The sequence below is a fragment of the Lytechinus variegatus genome, chromosome 16 (genome assembly GCF_018143015.1).
Source record: "Lytechinus variegatus isolate NC3 chromosome 16, Lvar_3.0, whole genome shotgun sequence".
NCBI lineage: Eukaryota > Metazoa > Echinodermata > Echinoidea > Temnopleuroida > Toxopneustidae > Lytechinus > Lytechinus variegatus.
In genome coordinates, this window is record NC_054755.1 from 22,082,604 (window position 1) to 22,104,478 (window position 21,875).

The 21,875-nt window shown below is 37.9% G+C and overlaps 2 protein-coding genes across 2 annotated transcripts in view; one reads left to right on the forward strand and one right to left on the reverse strand.

Annotated features, from left to right (window-relative positions):
* The window catches only part of LOC121430284 (2-acylglycerol O-acyltransferase 2-B-like), a 24,140-nt gene extending 19,588 nt beyond the window's left edge, over window positions 1-4,552 (reverse strand). The window contains exons 1-2 of the mRNA XM_041627562.1: window positions 4,443-4,552; window positions 643-856 (exon numbers count right to left, since the gene is read on the reverse strand). Of these exons, the coding sequence (XP_041483496.1) occupies window positions 643-794 (152 nt within the window). The 5' untranslated portion in view covers window positions 795-856; window positions 4,443-4,552. The remainder of the gene's footprint in view (window positions 1-642; window positions 857-4,442) is intronic.
* LOC121430285 (protein O-mannosyl-transferase TMTC4-like) overlaps window positions 4,333-21,875 on the forward strand; it is a 27,657-nt gene continuing 10,114 nt past the window's right edge. Inside the window, exons 1-12 of the mRNA XM_041627563.1 lie at window positions 4,333-4,402; window positions 8,107-8,646; window positions 9,389-9,611; window positions 13,338-13,425; window positions 14,612-14,721; window positions 14,917-15,122; window positions 15,667-15,748; window positions 16,473-16,675; window positions 17,154-17,334; window positions 19,112-19,240; window positions 20,206-20,285; window positions 20,882-20,989. Of these exons, the coding sequence (XP_041483497.1) occupies window positions 8,216-8,646; window positions 9,389-9,611; window positions 13,338-13,425; window positions 14,612-14,721; window positions 14,917-15,122; window positions 15,667-15,748; window positions 16,473-16,675; window positions 17,154-17,334; window positions 19,112-19,240; window positions 20,206-20,285; window positions 20,882-20,989 (1,841 nt within the window). The 5' untranslated portion in view covers window positions 4,333-4,402; window positions 8,107-8,215. The remainder of the gene's footprint in view (window positions 4,403-8,106; window positions 8,647-9,388; window positions 9,612-13,337; window positions 13,426-14,611; window positions 14,722-14,916; window positions 15,123-15,666; window positions 15,749-16,472; window positions 16,676-17,153; window positions 17,335-19,111; window positions 19,241-20,205; window positions 20,286-20,881; window positions 20,990-21,875) is intronic.

Genomic DNA, 21,875 nt, shown 5'->3' on the forward strand with positions numbered 1-21,875 from the left:
AGGCTGTGCCACATCTTTTAGCAGAAATCCTTCTATAAAGACACCATTTCTCTTTTCATAGCGACTCTTCTCCGGGGGGGGGGGGGGGGAGTTATATTGCTGTATACATGCGTGACCAAAAACATGTTTAACAGGGTGTTTTTTTCAGTTTTGGAAGAGGGCCGCACATGCACTCGTTATTAAAAGGGGATCAAAAACGCTGATTTTCAAGAAAAAGGGTGGTTTTGAAAGACTGGTCAATGGCCCATTGCAAGGTCAAAAGTACTTTGGCAATGTTTTTTTATTAGAAAGCTTTTTTTTCAGACTAGCCAAACATGTTTGGGGTATTTTTTTCCCCCAAGCTTTTTCCCCCGGGGTCATATCCTGGCGACAACTTTGGGACAAAATGTATAAATAAAGCCTGCAAAAATTTGTTTTGGGGGTTATTTGGCAAACAGAGAAAAAATTGTTTAGGGAATGCTTGTTTGGAAATAATTTGGTCACACATGTGTACAGCAATACATTTGACTCCCCTCCCCCCCCCCAGGGGCTCTTCAACATTCCTCATTGTTTTGTCTTTGATGAAGTGTGAACATTGGTAATGAGAGGCCGCTTTCGAGATTCCTGCGCAGAACTTTCTAACTTTTTGACAAGGTACCTCACCCTTCATGATGATCACGTTCCTGAGAGCGATGTGACGTTGTTTCACAGCGTGCCTCTGTGCCATTGGATCCCGATGAGCTGTTTTGGACATCCATCCCCTTGACTTCTGCCTGACCTAAAGACTCTTTTGAGATAACCTCGGAATCCGCCATCACTTATAAAGTTCCTGGTGCACACATGAAGTGCAGCTTGATAAACAAAAACTTCAATGAACCTGTATATGAAAAAAAAAATCACAAACCATGTCAAGCTTCATGAAAGCACTGGTCTATATTCTGATGTCAGGTCTAAAGGGGGAATGCTGAAAAAATGATTTGAAATAGATGAAGTAAAACCTGAAAAAAAAATCACTTCAAAGTAACGTTTTAGCTGGTCTTTGAACTTGGTATCTTGGAGTTCTTTTGCAACATGTACACACAGTACACAAAGTGAAAAAAATATATATTGGTTCAAATGTTGTTTACTACAGGTAGGGTTTGATTGGCTGTCGCAAAAATGAACTTTTCCAGCATCTCTGTCCTTATTTATTGGAGGAGGGGGGGGGGGGGTGTTTCATAAAGATTTAAGTGTGACTTAATTAGACTTCGCACTTTAATATGCTGATGCGTTCATGATATGCAACACGCAAGCGAGTGTCCTATACACTGGTGCATTTCAGAAAAAAAGTAATCCAAATCTAGAGGGTTGATATTTGGATCATATTTAATTTTGTGGAGTTTATTCTGCATTGATACCCTATTTGTACCATCTGCAGCACTCATGACCAAGCTAATTGATGTTGAAGACAACTTTGCAGGTACCACTTTTACCAAGTTTGGGCAAGAAGTTTCTATGACTGGAGTTCCAACAGGCAACAAATTTATTCAAGCAGCTGTTCATTTCTAAAGAAGCACAAAAGACAGAACGGCAGTTAAGACCTTTTTGATGTCCGCCTTCGAAGCCGCCAGTTTCAGTGAAGAAATCCGAGGAGTGAAATTTTACGAATATCCATTTGGATCAATTTTCCATCTTTTATATAAATAAACAGAAATTTGTACACATGACTATTAAGCTGAGATATTTGCCCAGATTATATTTACCTTTAATCAGTGGAAAAAGTAAGAATTTGACCTTTACTGAAACCAGATTTTAAAACTTTTCTGATCGCTTGCAGCAAATGAAAATTTCAAATGTGGTTGATGGAATATTGCTATTCACTATATGCCAGATGAGTGCCCGCACATGCCCAGTCGAGGAAATTTGAGTCATAGTTCAGAAAATATTGCATAGTTCATTTTCGCATGCCTCCGAATTGTACTACACATATAACCAGACCAGATAAGGCGAAAATGTTATCATCACAATAGCATATTTCCCTATACATGTATAGATGACCTATAGCTGCGGAGTCATGCAGGAATCACTTGTCTATACAATTGCAAGAGATGTTGAGCAAAGTGCATGCCTGACATACTTTCTGCTGGCAGCTTCGAAGCTTGTTCAAAGGGATTTTGTTTGCTGTTACTCCATCTCATTTAAACCTCCTTGGTTTGGGTAAAGTAGGTGATATGTGTGCTTGATAGAATAAAATGTAAAAAAGTAATTTTTGGAATGAAGAGTCAAGGTATTCCTCTGAAAAGGTGATTGAAAGGTTAATGTCTTTATTCACCCACACCTTCAACATGTCCTCCTCTCCTTTGCACACAAAAGTTGGTAACATGGAGGGATTAAGGATATCTTGGACAGCTCATCTTGACCATTGCTGGATCATTGCACAAAAAGCATGATCAAATTCGGCCCTACAAAATCATGAAGATCTTGAGGAGAAATTACAAATACCTTGTTTTTTAAGTGTCTCCAAAGGAAATAATCACAGGCCGAAGTCGGGGAATCTTTGATTGGTCATTTTACCTCATGGTTGTGGGCATGACTTTATGTCCAAACTCCAAAGGGTTCTTTAAGTCTATCTCAAACGATGTTGGAACGATGGACAGGAGTGCTGGTCCTGAATCCACCAAAGACCTACCGTACATGTTTAATGTACACTCCTCAAACCTGCCTCGATCTTATAATGTTGTCGTACAATCTCCTAGTTAATCATTTGCAAGTACATTTTCTTTGTCCATTTACACAATGTGCTGCACTCAACCCAGGTGAGGTAAATGGGTACCTGGCAGGAATTTATTCCTTGAAACACAGCGCGCGTAACAGCTGCACTGCAAAAGCCAGGGTAATTATGCTGCATATACTGTAGAGCGCTTAGAGACTTCTGACAAAGCGCTATATAAGCAAGTATAAGTACACTCCTTTGGAAGAAAAAAGGTCCAATCAAGATTTTTGCAAGCTCGGGCATTGATGAAACTTTACATCATCAGCATCTGCTCTTTCATCAAGTTTTCAAAAACTTGGAAAAAGTGATATGTGCACCTACCTGTTGTCTTCAACATCACTTAATAATAATAATATATATCATTTATGAGGCGCCGATCTATCTAGTTGCCTATTCAGTGGCGCATTGTTACCCTGGCTGTAGCTCCAGCTGCTAAGGGTGCTTGGTGCATTCAAGGAATTATCCTGCCGGGTACCCATTCACCTCACCTGGATCGAGTGCAGCACAGTGTGGATAATTTTCTTGCTGAAGGAAAACATGCCATGGCTAGGAATAGGATTCAAACCCACGACCCTCTGTTTGAAAGGCGAGAGTCAGAACCACTAGACCATGAGTGGCATGACGTTTTTGTCATGCGTGGCACAAATAAAAAAAAATATGATTCGAATACCAGCCCTCTAGATTTGGATTACATTTTTTCTGAAACAAAGTGCAACTCTATTTTGTGAAACACCCCCGGGGGGGGGGGGGGGAGGCCACTTCCATTCACGAGTGGATACCATGCGCGACCATGGGGTCTTGAAAAGCACCCTCAACACGTAATTTTGCATATTCTGAAAATGCACCCCTTAACAAGTATTGGCGTGTGAAACCCTACCCTTAACAAGTATTGGAAACAAAACGATACTCTTGGCAAATATTCCCTGAAATGAACCCCTAAACAAGTACAGGAATGTTTTATTGTTAGGGGACCTTCGGTCGTCGGCTTTAGTATGACCCAATCTTCTACACCTCGCGCAAATCGGACTCCAAACACGAAGTGTTGGGGCAAAAAGGACATCCTTATTTAATTTTGTTTTATCATCCTCGGAAATTCGACCCTACACGTAATTTTCCAAGCGAAATAGATACCCTTTTTTCATTATTTTTGTGTTTTTGACACCGCATGGTATCCACTCGTCAATGCAAGTGCCCCCCCCCTTGCCCCGGGGACCCCGACACGTCTTCAGTACGTGTTCGGGCTGCCGCAGTAACCCCCCCCCCCCCCAATTTTGATGTCTTGATGTTGAACTATATAATTAGCCTGAGCAGGATCAGGAACAACTGTTTGCTCTTTACATGATTTTGCCAAAGACACTGTCTTATTTTCTACTCATTCGTATTTCGATCCCTTTCAAAACAATTGTGACTGTACCCCCCCCCCCCCCCCCCCCGTACCAGCCAACCCAGCTAGCCCTGTCCCTGTAGCTCGCTGTCTAAACGGCGCGTCTCAGCGCTAGCCGCCCAGGCAGGCCGGCGCGGCTGCGCTGGCGCCTAGAGCTAGCGCCTCATCATGATGCATGCCAGCGTATAGTGCTCATGCCGCGCCGCTGAATTCAATAGAGAAGTAGACGCCAACAGAAACTGTGGGAGCAGACTCAGACGAGTGAAAGACCTTCAAAAGCGCTTAAAGTAAGTACGAAGATGTTTACATTTGACATGATCTACTCGCCTATCATTCGATACATCAAATTAAAAAAATGCCCAGCTTTCTCTGTTTCTATTCGGTATTGTAAGATAATTCAGGTTGAACTTTTGCCTTTCCTTTCCAAACTTTCACATCGTCTTCATCACTCGCACAGTCGCAGTAACTAGTAGCGCTCTGAGTGAGAGTCTGAGTCTAACTTTCGAGTTCGACCAAATTATCCATTAATTATTGTTTGTTTATTAAAAAAACCCCAGACATTATGTCAACAAATTGGTCATAAATATCAAATGGTAAAGACTTACCTAATTTTGAGTTATCACACCTGTATGAATAATCTTTCCCTTCACCTTGTTTCAGAAACCGATAGTGATAGTGATAGGGGCAATGATCCAAGCCGCTGCTCAGCTACCCGGTCGTATGCTCGCATTTCTGGCCCGCAGCGCGGGGGATCACTGCCAGAGCGCCACCGATCGGTCGGCGTCGCTGGCGCCAAGCGCCAGGCACGCATCCGCCCGCACCGCCGATGACTGGTGGGTTGGAATGGGGGTAGACTGCTGCAAGTGCTGGCAATGGTCTGTTTCGAGTTTTTAAACAACTTTTATTTTTTTCATGTATTTGGTGAGTGGAGCCAACAGAGTTCAGCAGAACAACCAACTTAAGTTAGGGTTAGGGTTATTTGGTCTGGGGGGGGGGGGGGGCATGTGGTCTTGTGGATGCGGCGGGAGAGGTGATGTGGATGCAGGCCCCGGGGGGGGGGGGGCACTCGACCAAAAAAGTGGTAGGGGTGTGCCGCGGGCGAGACAAAAAACGGGGGCCCCGGAGCGGGCTTATTGTAAAAAGGAGGGTCCTCGGAACGGGCTTCGGAACTACAATTTTGTGAAAACGGGGGTCCTTGGAACGGATCGCCAGCAAATGAGTACGTGCATAGTGCACCCCTATGGAATGGGCAAGCGTGCATGATGCAGCTAGCGCGGCCTCCGCCGGGTGTGCTCGCACAGAGACGATGGTCGGACAGCGCTCGGCGGCCGCTTTTCACCAAAATCGCAGCAGATCAATGCGACCGGAACGGCGTAACGAAAAATATGCGAAGCTTTGGAGCGGATTTCTGTCTTATTTTTTTCTCGATAAGAAGAAAATGGTATGCCTTGGAGCGGCTTTCTTTGTTCTTTTTCTCAATAAGACAAAAATGCTATGCCTTGGAACGGAAATTTGAGTGTAAAAATGGGGGTCCCCTCCGCGGCACATACCCACTATGCATTATATACTGAGTGCCCCCCCCCCGGGATGCAGGCATCCATCTCGAGCTTCACTTTCAATTGAAAATAAAGAATAAAATCAAGTGTCTCTTTATTTGTGTCAAATTTTTTTTCAGCTCCTCACCATCTCACTTTTGTCTTTATTTTACATCAATACTTGGTCTTACATGGATCTGCCTGTTTTTAAAATTAATTTTAACCAAAAGAAAGTTGAGCACAATTCACAAATTGCGATTGGTTATGTCCCCGGGCTAATTTTATACTTAGAGCGGAGTGCCAGCAAAAATAAATCCCAATTTCTTTATCACAGGTAGACTATTTGGAAGAAATTTTCCGAAAACTTCAATTTGGACTAGGCTGCTTCACCCATTTTTTTTTCCAAAACCCAGTAACCATCTGATTGTGATTTTTTGCAATGTCAGCCCCCACCTCACTTCCGGCACAGCCCCCTACTTTCAAAACTATTCTGTCGCCCCTGCACCCCCTTAATCCTGATCTATCTCCTCAGCTTCCTTTTCTCCCCCCCCCATCCCTTCCCTCTGGTCACTTACTGCCAGACTGCTCACTGCATTGTAAATTTATCAAGAAATTCAAAATTTATTGATAGGAAATTGACAACTGGATAATTATTATGAATAGGCCCTACAATTTTTGAAAGGATATGAAAAGTCAGGATAAAAGCAAGTGGGGACTTGAGGTGTATTGGACAGAGTCATTAATTCAAACCAATAGGTCTATATGTAAAGTATGTTAAAGAGAAATAAGATAATACTTTTGACACAAATCAGACTCTTGCTGTACTCTTCCTGTAACTATACTTTGTGTAGTGTGGCCGAGTGTTCTAAGATCCCAGAGCTACCAAGTCTCACGCATTATGCGTGAGACTCAAGCATTTTGGACTCTTGTTCATCCCCTCAAATCTCTGTCTCACGCAACTATCACAGCCTATCCCCATATACATTGTACACAATGTCTGTGATCTCACTCAGATTCACAGAAAATCTCACGCATAGCTGGTCTTTGAACTTGGCATCCCTGAGATCCACCTCCGAAAATCATTCATAAACAAGCAAACTCAAATTATATTAAATTTAACTAAACTCAAAATAAAGATGTCGACCAAAATGAAGCCCAGTGATGCTCTGATTTATTGGCCTGACGTTTTAATAGACCTCACTATAGGCATTGCCTTTTCAAATATATTCAAAAATAGTGTCACATGATAAATTCAACCAATAGAGAAAGAGAGAATGGAAGAACCCAGAAAAGTGCAAGAACCAAGGGTGAAAGATGAAACGATGAGGATGATATGAATGAAGAAGAATGTTCTGAACATAAATTAGAAAAAGACAATAGAAACATGTGAAGCTGTATGGAGTTGGAATGGCAATGGAATGATGTGATTTAGAAACTAAGGAATGAGAGGAACAGGTGTGTATATGGTATATAAATGGGAAGTGAAGAGAACTATGGAAAGCACAAAATGGCAAAATTCAACCCAAGTTACACTTTGAAAATGTAAGTAGGCTTACTTGAAATTTGAATTAGTTCTGTCATTGGAATGATTGATGTTGATAACAACCAATTTACCTTGTAATGTTGACAGAGTAAAATACAATTTATTATAGTTCAGCACTGCTTGATAACAGCTGGGGGTTGCTTATAGACTTTAGACTGCCTCTCAACCAGGAACTATACAGAACAAAATAATTTTTTCTTCCTTCAATAAACACGACCTGTATTTAAATGTCACTTTGCTTTGAGGGTACTCAATAACTGAGCTTAAAACTCATTCACTTTTGCAGTACGCAGAAAAGACATTGGCTGCAATGTCATCTCTCTGACGGGGAACCTTACTTTCATCTTCTGTTACTTACTTCTCAGCAAAAGTAAGTGTTTTCTTTTCTTTAAATATTCTTCAAGCATTTAAATACTTATGATACCTTGACTGTAGGCACTGTACTTTTTTGCCTCTTGTTGAGATCTTATGAAGAATTCTGACCGGAAATAAACAGATTGTTGGATAGATTTTTAATTTTCAATATTTTAATATCTTGTTTCAGATAAGTTAATATGATTAGCTCATAATATCTATAAATATCATTTCCTTCTTGCCTTAATAATTTGTTCAGAGTGAACATCAGGGGCCCCCTTTCATAAAACTTGTTGTAATAACAAATTTGCAGTAACAGTTAAAAGCTACTGAAATCTTTCAATCTGATTGACTGACGGTAAATTCATGTCAAGTATTTTTGTTCTCTCAGTTCATTTTAATTTGATAATTTTGTTCATCTCTACAGATGCTCATGGTAAGATTTGTTTCAGTATATCAATTGGAATTGAAGTAGAGTACCCAATGAAATTATAGATATTAGTCGTATCTTAATATTCTTTTGATGATAGATTCTTTGATGTTTCATCCTCTTTCATAGGTTGGCCAACTGTTGGATTCACATGGTGAGATCAAGAAAATCTCTTCAAATCAGTATGAGTTGAAAGAGTGTCTCAACCTGCCATGAAACCTCATCTCTGAATTCAAACATGCGAAGCGCCAACAACAACAATGCATTTGGGACACAGTTAACAAACAAGATTTCCTCAAGGCAGCGAGCATCGCAGAAGAAACAGAAGATTGGTCAGGACTCCAGAGAACGGTCTAAGAACCAGTTGACTCAAGGTTCTAGAGCCAGTGATAATGCTGGGACGTGCTTGCCTTTGGACTCTTCTGTCCCAGTTCCTGCTCTGTCCTTCCTCACCTCCGCATTTCTTGTTGCGTTGTTAAGCATCGGGACTTACTGGAACAGTCGCAAGGGTGACTTTGTCTTCGATGACCTTGAGGCGATCATCAAGAACCAGGATGTGAAGCCGGAGACACCGCTCTGGCAGCTTTTCAAGCACGACTTCTGGGGCCGGGACATTGAGCTGAAGGAGAGCCATAAGTCCTACAGGCCTCTCACTGTTCTCACTTTCAGGTATGATCCTTGAAGCTGGGTTCTTACAGGTCCTTAAAAACCTGGATTTTCCAGGAATTTTGCTTGTTATTTTTCCAGGCATTATGTATTTCCCTGAACCCCCCCAAAAAAAGAGAAGATAACCAGATTTAAAAACAACATTACTATGCACCCCCAAAATTGTGTCTTATTTGATTTTCTTTAAAAAAAGATGGTAATATATTTAATTCCATTGTTTCAATTTCCCTTTTTTTTTAATTCTTTTTAGTGCAGAAATGCTTGAGTAATATAGTCCTGGTACAGTCAGGGAAAGTCTATGATTTGTTTGGTCAGAATTGTTAAGAACCCTTTGAATATCTTTTTAAATGACCCTGTTGCATTATTATACTCTGAAATCAATGGTAATTATCTGTTAACATTGATCAATCGCCAATTAGAAAGTGGAAGTTTCCACATACAAAAGATTATATCAACAGCAAATAATTTGCTTATGTAGGCCAAAATGTAATACCAGTTATGTTTAGTGGTAAATTTGTAGCCAAAATTAATATGTATTGAGTTTGTTTCTTCTGTGAAAACATCGCTTAATTGTTGAAGAATAATCCCTTTTAGCAGCTCCAAATATGACGCTATCCTAGGAGAAAAACATTCTGCTAATCAGTGAGAGATGTCACAGTGAAGTACATTGAAATTTCATGTATACACAGTAAAAAAACATACTTGATTAATCTTTCTCTACACCTGTCCCCTTACATCTTGACAGGATCAACTATTACCTAGCTGGAGGCCTTCATCCATGGGGCTTCCATCTTGTGAACATACTCCTCCATGCCGCTGTGAGCGTGTTGGTCTTGCCTGTGTCCTCCGCACTTCTTGCAGTGGTGACAGATGCTGGAAAAGGGGTTGATGGACGATTCATGGAATGTCCAGGAGCCAGCTTCTTGTGTGCAATACTCTTTGCTGTTCATCCGATTCATACTGAAAATGTAAGTAGTTTCATACTTTAAAGGAAACCAAACCCCCAAAAGAGAAGCAATGTTATTTGAAAGAGTAAAATGAGAGGAACAATTAAAAAAAACGGCGTATTTGCATATACCCCCGGCTTATTTGCATAACTCCTGACCAATCGCACAACGGATCAGTGCCCACCTATTGTTCTCGCGTTCGTGCGTACGGTCTTGGAGGTTAATATAAATAGAGTACGATATCAGATAATTTTCGTCACTTGATAAAGAGTTGCAGCGGCACTGGAAAGCTCGTGAACTTGTAAGCTAGTGAACACTTTTTGCGAGAGTGATCACGAATTTCCTAGAAAGCCAGTGAACACTTTTTGCGAGAGTGATCACGAATTTCCTTGTTGACCATAGTAGATTGCGAGACAAATGAATACCCTCTAGCGATTATTTCAATCCGCAATAATGAACCTATTTAGTATTAAGCCTGAGTCATATCGATTATTTTGAAAACCGGTGTTCGACAGCTCTAATTCGATCGAACATCGATGCATCGAATATTGAAGGCGGGGAAAATTTAGTCTTTTGTTTTTGCGTCGATGCGATGCGCTTTGCATATGCACTACGCACTGACGGTATGCGCTGGCGTTGGCCGGGTGAGCGTTGCACAAGCAGATGACAGAGCAAAGTTCGTTTGTATTTTCCATGATCACAAAACACACAAAAAAGGCCGGGGACCAAAGCAGAATTCTTCCCAAAATATCTTCAACAATGATATTTGCAGATGACAACATATAAGCCGAAACGACAGGCGTGCTTGACGTCAGCGCCAGCAAACAATTGCAATCAACGGAGAGCGCTGTAACTTGCCTGAGATTGTGTAGTTGGATCCAAAATGAGCTCCAAATAAATTTATGGGAATAAATACGTAATTTTCTCTGGATGGTCATTTGAATTGCTATTCAATGCTGATATAACGATTGTGAGGAAAGATTGTGGAATATGAGTTATGACGATGTTCGAGAATTAATCCTGATAATGACAATCCAGTTTTTTAGACGCAATTGAGCATGCGATCAAAATAAATACGAATGTTTCGAATCGAGCCCTAAATTCATCTAAATTATTACGATTTAACAAGATTTTATGGTCATACTAAGAATATTGACGATGGCAGCAAAGTATGTTATGTTCATATGGAAGAAATAATACTGGGATTATTTCTATTGTTCCATCTCTGGACGTCTCCTCCAAGCTCCGAGAAAATAAGCACAATGCGCATGCGTGTTTGATGACGTATGACATATTTTCCCATTCATGAAATCAGAGCCCAAAGTTGGGCACAAACTAGCTTCAAATTGATGGGAAAAAATATCAAACGCAATTTTCTCTGTTTTGTCATGTAAAATGATATTATATGGTGATATTACGAACTTGAACAGAGTTTTTGCATGTAGACAATGTTCGAGAATCAATCCTGACGTGATGATTATTTTTTTTTAGACAAGTGCACTAGCTCGACTCAAGAAGTCAAGTCGATCGTCATGAGATGTCCGCCATTGAAAATTGAAACGAAATACAAACGTTTCACATCAAGCTCTAAATTCATATTAATGATTATCATATGCAAATTATTGTTAAATATTACGATTAAATAATGTTCTATGGTCATGATTTTAATATTGTTCATGAAAGCAAGATTTATTTTACGTTGATCGCGTCAATTTCCGGCCATTTTCTGGTTTGATTAAAGAACAGTACTGCGCATGCACGATCGATGGCCATGACTTCCATTCATGAATTCATCGTGCATAAATTATCTCGGCACGAGCAGACGAGTAAGACTCGAACTATGATCGAAATAAACTTCAAATTAATGGTGAATAGCATCATAATTACTCATTCGGTTTCATTTTGGGGGCAATAGAAATCAAGTAAGTAGTAGTAAAGTTGGACATTACTGATATTTTGATGATTGATTGTGTAAACCAAACGAATCGGCCGACGTATTTTTTTTTTTTTTCGATGCACCGATTTTGCAAAATCTGCACCGGTGTTCGATGACATCGATCGAACACCGATTTTAAAATCGATTCGACTCAGGCATATTGGCTGATTTTGTGGACATCTCTCCATTTGTTTTGTACACATATTTTCAGATTTTCCCCTTTATTTTACATATTTCACATTATCTCCTCCTGACCTTGACATATATGGTGTGGATAATATTTTCCCATGACATATGTTGTGCTCAGAAGGAGGCAAGATGCAATTTGAAAGATAATGATGACAATCTGAAAATTTGTGTACAAAACAAATGGAGAGTTGTCCACAAAATCAGCCATTTTGAAGAACGTTTGCCAATTTTAGGATGCCCATAGAAAGTACAACAAGAGTTTTCAAACTCCCATAACTTGCTTATTTCATAACCGATTTTGATGAAACCTTTTTTAAATTGTTCCTTTCAGTTTACTCTTTCCAATAAGATTACTGCTCTTCTTGGGTTTTGGTTTCCTTTAAGCCTACTGATCACAATTGGTAAAAAGAAAAGCTACACTTTTTCTCTCTAATTAAAATTTATTATACTGTACGATAGCCAGGTTAGGAATTTGTATTTTCAGCATACATGTAGCTCAACTTTACATTTTACAGTGTAATTGTAAAAAATAATTTATGTAAAAAATAATTCTTGTATATCCATCATTAAACAAACTAGTGAAAGATATCAAAATCGATTTGAAATATTTGGGAACGTCCCTTTACTTATCACATCCTGTTCAAACATTCAAAGTAAATATGAGTCTGGAGGGACTGTGTGCTTTAGTAGATGAGATATATTGCTTTATAGCAATACATTGAAGAAGCAAATATTTAGTCAATTATGGTATTATCAAAGTTTATTCATTTGTTTTTGTATTAATTCACATCGATTGTCGAAGCAGGGTTGAGAACTTGAGATTATATGTAGTCATGGGCCTTCATGGCAGAAATAATTGAAATCTAATTTCATCATCATCATCATCATCCATGAAAGTACAAAGTCCACCAGGTTGGTGTATCATCGTACTTGTAGAATTGTGCAGGAGTATGTACAGTGCTGTGGAAGATCTATCCTACATGTACATGTATGTGCCGTTAAAAAGCTTGATTTAAAGCTTATGAACGTATGATTTAATTGATTGTATCCCTTACAAATAATTGTTGTTTTAATAGATTTGTGTGCAGAAATAATAATGATAATATGAGGGTAGCCCGCTGGGTGAACAGTTTTCGGAACTGAAGTGGCTACCCTGGGTAAATAGCCATTATCATTATTAGTATATATACTGTTAGTTCATTTCTCCATATGGTAGTCCTGGAAAGGTCTTTTGTGAGGTTTTTTTTTAGATCTTATTAAAGAAATGGTATTGGCATTTTGATATTAAAGTACCACGGTCACCTGATTGATGTTTTATTGTTCATTCATGGCAGCATTCAATAACTGTTGGTTTTATCTGTAGTTCTACATGTATCCTTGGAGTTGTTCAGCATGCAATCGGGTTAGATATGATTGGTACCTTGTAGAATGAATAGAAAAAAATCTGATATGGTATGTACGACATGTTTATCAATCTGATATAAATGATCCAAACTTATTACTTTCAAAAAGCAAGCTGGTGTAAACGTGATTCTTTCGTCATGGTTTCCAGGGCATTTTATGGCTTCAGATTTTTCATTTTCATTTTGTGCTATTATGATTATTTCTCGTTCTTTGAATAGGTTGCTGGTATTGTTGGACGAGCAGATCTTTTATGTGCCTTGTTTTTCTTCATGTCTTTCCTTGCGTATTCAAATGTTTGCAAAAATGGTAAGTACCTTGCCCAGTTATCAAACGCTTTTAAAATCATTCATGTAAAGATTGGTATTGCGTGGGAATCGAAACTGTCTTGCATTGGTGGGAAGTGAGTAGAAATACCTGGGGCCCGTTTCATGTTGAGTTACAACTATAGTAACTGTGCCATTATTGCAACTATATTCTACATGTATACCATGGTAAACAGGCTCAATAGGCAGCAACTCACAATCAAGAAAAGTATGGTTCTAACAGTGATGGCAAAGTTAAATATGTAGTTGTAATTCTTTATGGACTGGCCCCTGATACAGGTAATGAAATATAAAAAATACAAAGTGAGGTCATGATATTGATGTCTTATATTCATTTCCATACATCTCATGTTTTATATAACTCACTGCTTTGTAAATACTTTCCCCCATATATAGTATTCCGTAATCATATTCTGACTTACCTGCCCAGGGGGGGGAGGGGGCACTCACATATATTGGTGGTACGGGGACGTGCCGCTTTGATGACCCCCTATTTCAGACCTAATTTTCAGTTCTCTAGATACTCCGAATGACAAAGGTTCAGTTCAGTAGCCACCCAGCCCTTCTCGGCTCGCAAGACCCCCGTTACGAGGCATCTCAGTTCCCCAGCCCTGCCAAAATTGTCAAGCACGAGCGCCGAATACGAGAGATGCACGTACGGCTTCGCAACTCCCTACATATATCTAGTAGCTGCTCCATGCATGGCTAGCGCATGCACAACGCTACGGTGCAACGTAACTACAGTGCTGCGATCCTGTTCCATAGACCCTGTTTATCACACCGCGTGGTATATATTTAGTTCCCAAGACCCCCTATTTTACCCTTTTAGTCTGTTCCTTAGACCCCCATTTCAGAATTTGGGAGGCACACCCCCATCAAAATATAATTTGAGTGCCCCCCCCCCCTGGGCTGACCTGTCTATACACTCTTGGGATCAATGACAATTATAATTGTAATAACTGTCTTATTTCACAGTAGGATTTTGAGTGTTTTGGTTGTCCTTTCTCCATATCATTCAAATCAACCTTTTCGTTTCAAATTGCCCTTTGAAATAGTTTTTGATGCAACATTTGATGCAATAACTCTCTACCTTTTAGCTTAACATTTTAATTGGGTGGACTTGATCTTTACTCTAAATTTCCAATTTTTTTATTCCATTTTCTTTTCAGATTCTTCTTGCCTCAATTCATCTCATTTGTATTCAATTTTCGGTCTTGTACCCAGCATGGTATTGTGTGCACTGGCAATGCTCTGCAAAGAGCAGGGCATTACAGTTATAGTAAGTTATTCTTTTTTTGAAAAAAAATTATGTGCTTGTTTATGATGTGAACATATGTATGTATTTTCAGCCTTACCGCCATGCATAAGACTGTCTTATTTGCAATTTTTCTTTTTTTTTTTTTACATAAAAATCCATTTTGATTCAATAAAAAACTAACAAATTCTTGATTGTATTAAATACTCTTCATCATAGGGAATCTGTAGTGTGTATGACATCATCATCAACTGCGGTATTGACCCAATCTTAGCATTATCTACCACCTACGCAACTCTAAAGTGCCATCATGTGTTGCCATCTATACGGCTTGTCTTCTGTTCTCCGGAATTAAGATGGCTGAGAAAATTACTACTCAGACACATTATTCTTGTCACTACAGCTGTTATACTTTTATTAACCAGGTAATGATGATGATATTAGTATGGTGATGATGATAATGGTTGCGGTGGTGATGATGATGATAAGGATGATGAGGGTGATGATATTTCCCTTTACCCTTGCCTGGCTGGCCATCCTGTGCCGTACAGGCATTTCAAGGAATAAGTATTCCTGCCAGGTACCCATTTACTTTACCTGGGTAGAATGCAGCACAATGTGGATACAAATTTTCAGATGATTTAAGGTTTATTTTCACTTGTTCTACAAGAAGTTGGAGACCAAGTGATGATGAATGATTCTAGTCACTTATCACTGTCTAGAAGTGGATATCAATGAATTGATCACCATATTGTGATTCTTACTAAACTATGATAAGCATCCTTTATTGTTTGTTTGATTTTCTTCTGTTCTTTTTGTCCCATTTAATTTTCACATTATGATTTTCATTTATTTCTGTTTAATTTGTTTTGGTTATTTTCTGGGTTTTTTTGTCAATCACTTTGTGTTAATTTTGTGTTTTTATGTTTTGTTTTTCTTTGATTTTTTTTCTGTTTTTTGATGGAATAGATTTTTCATCATGGGAAGTGGGATTCCATCTTTTCAACAAGTTGATAATCCAGCTTCATTTCTTGATAGTATCTGGATAAGGGTAAGACGTGCTTAATGAATTGCAGTTTGCTACCCCTCCCTCCACGGCACCCCATCCCCCTGCCTACATTACCAATTTGGTTTTCAGAATTCAAAAGTACATTTCAAGTGGTAACCTCTGAATATTTCATTTTTTTTTCACTTGGTTACATACTTAATACCAATGATCAAGGTGGAGACTGAAGCTTCTATTCTTTACTGTGAAAATAATGATATGTAGTGGAATTATGAAAGCGGCAGGTGCGGAGCAGTCATTGCATATACCCTCTCATATCACTTTTGTCATTTTTTCTATTGACTATGATCAGGTGAAGAAATTTTTTTGCGTCCATCTAGTGAATTCTCGTCTCCTTTGCTGCATTTCATTTCATAAAAGACGAACTGGAGTTAAGTTTTAATATTATGGTACACTTTCAAGTTGGTTTTCTTGTTCCAATATGGAAAGTTGGATCTGTACATACACTTATTCTTGAATGCTGAAAAGTACTATTTTTTTTGTATATTCTCAGCCCACTTTGGAATTGTTATTACATAAAAGCGTAGTAGGAAATTAGGTAAACCATAATTTGTGATGAATGTCGGATCATCCAGCCTGTTGGCAGTATAGCAGATCAAATGATTTGTATGCATAGTATGTTTATTTTCTAACAGGATGTCACAGATGGTATAAAACTCAATATTCAAATCAAAATTTGAATTCTAATATTTTATTTCTTTTGGTACAGATGATCAATTACAGCTACATCTACTCCTTGAATGCCTGGCTTCTTTTTAATCCATGGTGGTTGTGTTTTGATTGGTCAATGGGTTGCATTCCTGTAATCCAAACACCCCTTGATCCTAGAGTGGTTGCTCCCATTGTCTTCTGGATAACAATGGGTGCCATTTTGCTTTATTGTTTATTTGGACCAGACCATTATGAAAGAAGGTAAGTTTTTTTTCTTGTAGTATGGATCTCTATTTGCACAGTTATTTCATATGTAAATAATCCACAATGCTAATTTTTCTTGAGTTTCAAAATTAAAAGACAATGAAAAGCTTAACTTTGTGATATTACTGTTCAAACTGAATAAAAAGTAAATGAATTCACTTAGATAACTTGTGAATTTCCTGTCCTTAATCATAATTGAAAAAAAAAAACAACAGACATTATACATGTATGACAAAATGAATGATGTACACATGTCCAAGAAACTCTGTATATCATATTTTTATTCAACTTATCAACTTCAAATTGGGAAGGACAATTACTATTTCAGATAAGCTAATTTTCAGAAATTTACTTTTGAAGAACAAATTACTATTTCACTATTTTACAAGGAACCTTCCCTGGGAACTGATTGTTGGTTTAAGGATGGAGGGTCAAACTTTTCTTCAGCCTGTAATGGGATTTTTTATTTTTTCAGAGTTCTGACTGTTTCCATGTCCGCAGTGATCATTCCTTTCCTCCCAGCATCTAATGTCTTCTTCAGGGTGGGGTTTGTCATTGCTGAACGTGTCCTCTACCTACCGAGTCTGGGATTCTGTTTACTAGTTGTCATGGGAACCAGACATCTTTGTGTGAATGCAACCCCTATCATGAAGAAAGTAAGGTCACAGCTAAATATTGATTGATAATTTATTCACAAACTCATTTCTAGCTAATATTTTTCATTATGTCAAACCCCCGTTTGGAGAAAGACCGCAGTTCAGATTGCAAACTGCGGTTCTACAGTGTAGACCCCAATTTTCATTTGAAAATCTTAATAACATTTCCAAGCCCTGTTAAACCCTTCTTGGCCAGGTAATCCCCGTTGTCTCAATTTCACCTCCACAGGCCAGTAAATGAGCTTTGAGCCAAGGACGAAATGATAAACAACAGCTGTGCTATTACATAAGACTTCTCTGCCTGTAATAGGACCTTCGGGATGAAATTATTGTATTCGATATTTAATCACGTTTTCAAAGGCATATTGTATTCAGAAATCCAATGTTAGTCCATTTTCAATTTTGAACGAAGAAAATCGACCTCGAAATAAGGAAAGTACTAAGTAAATAAAATGACAGCATGCTTTGCAGGTACCGTGCTCGGGCTGTTGTGTTATCTTCGGACTGAGGTCAAGAAACAGGTGTTTTGATACTTAAATATTATTGCTTGCTTGGGGCAGTGGGTTTGTCATACTTGGAGAAGAGAATTGATTTAGGGAAATTGGGGTATAGTGTTCTCAAATGGAGGTTTTCGTCATGTATGAAATACAACATTGATATTTACAGCCTGATGTGGCCATTTCTAACTTGTTCTTTATCAATGTTTAACACCAAGCACAATTTTAGCCTAGAATAGTGGTGGATGCTCTTGGCATTTTCTTTGTAATCCACTGCACTTTTCCTCACCTTGAGATGTGCGATGGTGCAATATACTGGTGAGGGAGCTTCACATGCTAATGGTCTGGGAACGAATTGATTTTAAGATCCTCTTGCTGACATTCTAATGTTTAAGAAATCAGCTCCAATCTATCTACAAGAGTTGATACCAGCATATTCACCCTCTCGCAGCTTGCGCTCAAGAAACAAATCACTCAAAATAGTTCCTGCCACAAATACCCAGTCTTCATGGTTCACGATCTTTTTATTCCACATCCCCTCATCTCTGGAACAATCTACCCCAAACTATATAAAACAAGCAGATTCAACAGAGAAATTCAAATCCATGTAAAAACCTACTTTTTTTAATAGCCTTCCCCTTCGCAAGTGAAGCCCCTCAACTGTCTACAGTCTACTGTGAACTGTACAATTACTTAATTTTTTTTTTCTGAAATCCCTTCTCTCTATTTTTTCCCCAAGTGCTTAGAGACATGTTTTGTGATAAGCACTATACAAATAATGTTATTATATAGTTAACTCTACAAAACAGCTATATACATGAACATGTAGATAAAACTCATTTGAGATAGCTTACCTAGCATTTTTTCCCCTTACCTAGGGTGAACACAGAAAATTGATCAAATATAATTTGTATGAAATGTCTTAAAGATCATTTTACAAACTGCTGATAGTTTCACCATCAAGTTTATTCAAAACCCAATCTTGAAACCCATCGCCACTGCCTTAAATCTTCAACATTGAATCAAATAGCTATGTGTGTTTGTTTGATGAAGTTACTGAAGTATAGGTTCTACCTTTTGAAACTACATAAAAAGTACAAAAATTCAAAAAGTACAAAAATTTCAAAAGTACAAAAAATTCAACAAACATTCAGTATTTCAGGTTTGAATTTTTTTCGAGTCAATTTAATTTATTCAAGTGTAACATCCCTAGATATATAAAAGTACATGTACCTGTTGAAGCCTAAGTTTTAATTTAGTGATTTTCATTCATTTGTTAGGCTATCCAGGGTCTTCTCCTGACTTTGGTTGTCTGTCATGTGATCTGCTGTTACCATAGAAACAATGAATGGTTGACCGAGAGACAGCTCTACCAATCTGGGCTCAGAGTATGTCCTGGAAATGCTAAGGTAAGAATGAAGAATACTTACAGTAGATATAGGTAAAATTGCATAAATTTGCCTTCCATAAGTTGAATTTTACCCAAGTCAAATGATTTTTAGTCCTAATTATGCAAAACATGTGTATGCCATCCTATGTCAAAATGTCAAAAGGAAGCATCACTGTGGAATGGGCTTCTTAGTAATTGAGGAAAAAGTGTCAACGTTTTAAGTGGAAATGTATAGAGTTACTTGCGTAACTTCTGCATTTCAGAAATGCAGAAACTTCTGCATTTCAGGAATTAGGGATGTGACTCCAATTTATTTTACTTCATTTACATGTAGAAGTTGTAGAAAATATATCAAATCAAGCAAAATATCAATTTTGAAAAGAGTTGCTACAGTTTCTCATGGGGAGGTCAGTATACCTTTCGAGAGTCTATAGTCAAGCAGGTATCTGTGGTCCTACAAGATTCAATCCAGGGGTCCTTAACTCTTATGCATTGTACCTGTACCTTTATGAATTGTACCTGTTCAATCAATATCGTGTACTATCACCCTGCCTACTGCCAGTGAAGGGGAGTTTGTCCCATCATCACTGGCAGAGGACCTGGGTTTATTGTAACTTCTCTATTTGATTATGAAATAAAGATGATGTATACCAGTATATATGTATATATATATATATATATACTGTTGCAAGAAACTTGCAATCGACTTCAAGTCAATTTTAGGTCCCCAAGTCAATCATAAATCTTGCAAATTAATTGCAAATTTGCAATCGATCAATGATCTGCTTCTTGTATTTACAAGTGTAAATTTATTTGCTTAAGCTAAAATGGAACTATCACTTGTAAATTTGCAACTGAGATTTGAAATTGATTGCAAAATTTTTCTTGCAATACCCCCTTATATCATATATCTTAATTTTGAGGAATTGAAATAGTGAGGTTTTAATATCCCATTGACAGTATGCACCTGTTATGTTTTTGCAGGTTCACTACAACATTGGCAAGAGTGCAGCAGATGCAGGTCATACACAAGAAGCTATTGATGCATACAGAGAGGCCATAAGGTATGATTTAATAGCTTTATCCCCGTTCTACTCCATTCTTCCTAAAAAATGTCTTTTAATATTATATCAATGTCATGATATAGAGTACCCAATTGTGACACCATAGAAAAATAACAGATTTTGCATATTTCATGGTCTTTACATCACATCTCGGAGGAGCATGATGATGAAACATCCATAGCCCATGTTTGGTAGTAATCTGTTCATAGGGGCCTGAGCTATGACTACATCAATACCCAATTAGCCCTTTTAAGTTCATATTTTATTGGCGTGTTCTAAATTTGTTTCATTTCAGCATATAGATACAGAAGTTTAGCCTACTTATATTATCAAACAGTTCTCTGTAAAAAAAAAATGAAAGAGAAAATAATTAGATAATAATAATCAGTAAACCCCCCAAAAAAATCAATGAATAAATTGAAAAAATCCCAGAAGCACAAAATATGATGAATGTTTTTGTATACAAATAATGATACAATTGTTTAGCCATCAATTAAATGAACATATATGTTAAGCTAATGGAAAAAAAGATGCACTATTTACATGTATATGGATAATGCAATCGACCCCTCCATGCATTTTTATTGATTTTGAAGGCTTCATCCCGATTACGACCAAGCTCTGAACAATTTGGGTAACATCTTAAGAGATTTGAATCAGACAGAAGAAGCGTACACCCTCATTTCAAAAGCTGTCCATATCAGGTATGTATTCTCACTGTTATAATAATAGTATAGGTACAGTTGAGGCCGAAAGTTTACATACACCCATGGAATTCAGTGAAATTTGTTCACTTGCCAAACATAATTAAATTTACTATATCTTCAATAATATAAATACTACCATGAAGAATTTGGTATCAAATGAAAGAGCATATTGAGCTCTTCCACATGATTGGAATACCGCTGAGATCAAAGTATATTTCAGGTGGAATTTTCTTTGAAGAAAAAAAGTAATATTAATGCCATTGTATTCTATTGTTAGTTTTTATATTTTCAAACATTGTTTCATAAAAATATATAAATGTCAAATCTATGATTTATATTACATTTTCTATCATGATATGTCACCACTGAACAAAAATGTGTTATCTGAAATGTTTGTTTTGAGAAGTAACTAGCACAAATATGAAATGTTTTTGTCAAGTGTTTATTTTTAATTCGTCTAAAATATGAAAATTTTTGGGGAAAAAAATTTCACCTAAATATTTTTCAGCTCCTGGTGACAAAGCAATGTGATGAAGGGGCATGACATACTCATTAAATCAAATTTGTCATGATAGCACAAATATTTTATAAGATACAGTAAATTCTATGACGTTTGACAAATGTCAGCTTTTCTTTGAATTTCCTGGGTGTATGTAAACTTCTGGCCTCAACTGTATATTTACCCAGGGAAGCCACTTCAGTTCTGAAAACTGTTCCCCCAGCGGGCCCTGGTATTATCATTACCCTGGCCTTATCTTGGCTGCCTAGGCACTCAAGCATTCAAGGAATTTCTTCCTACCGGGTACCCATTCACCTCACCTGGGTTGAGTGCAGCACAATGTGGATAAATTTCTTGCTGAAGGAAATTACGTCATGGTTGGGA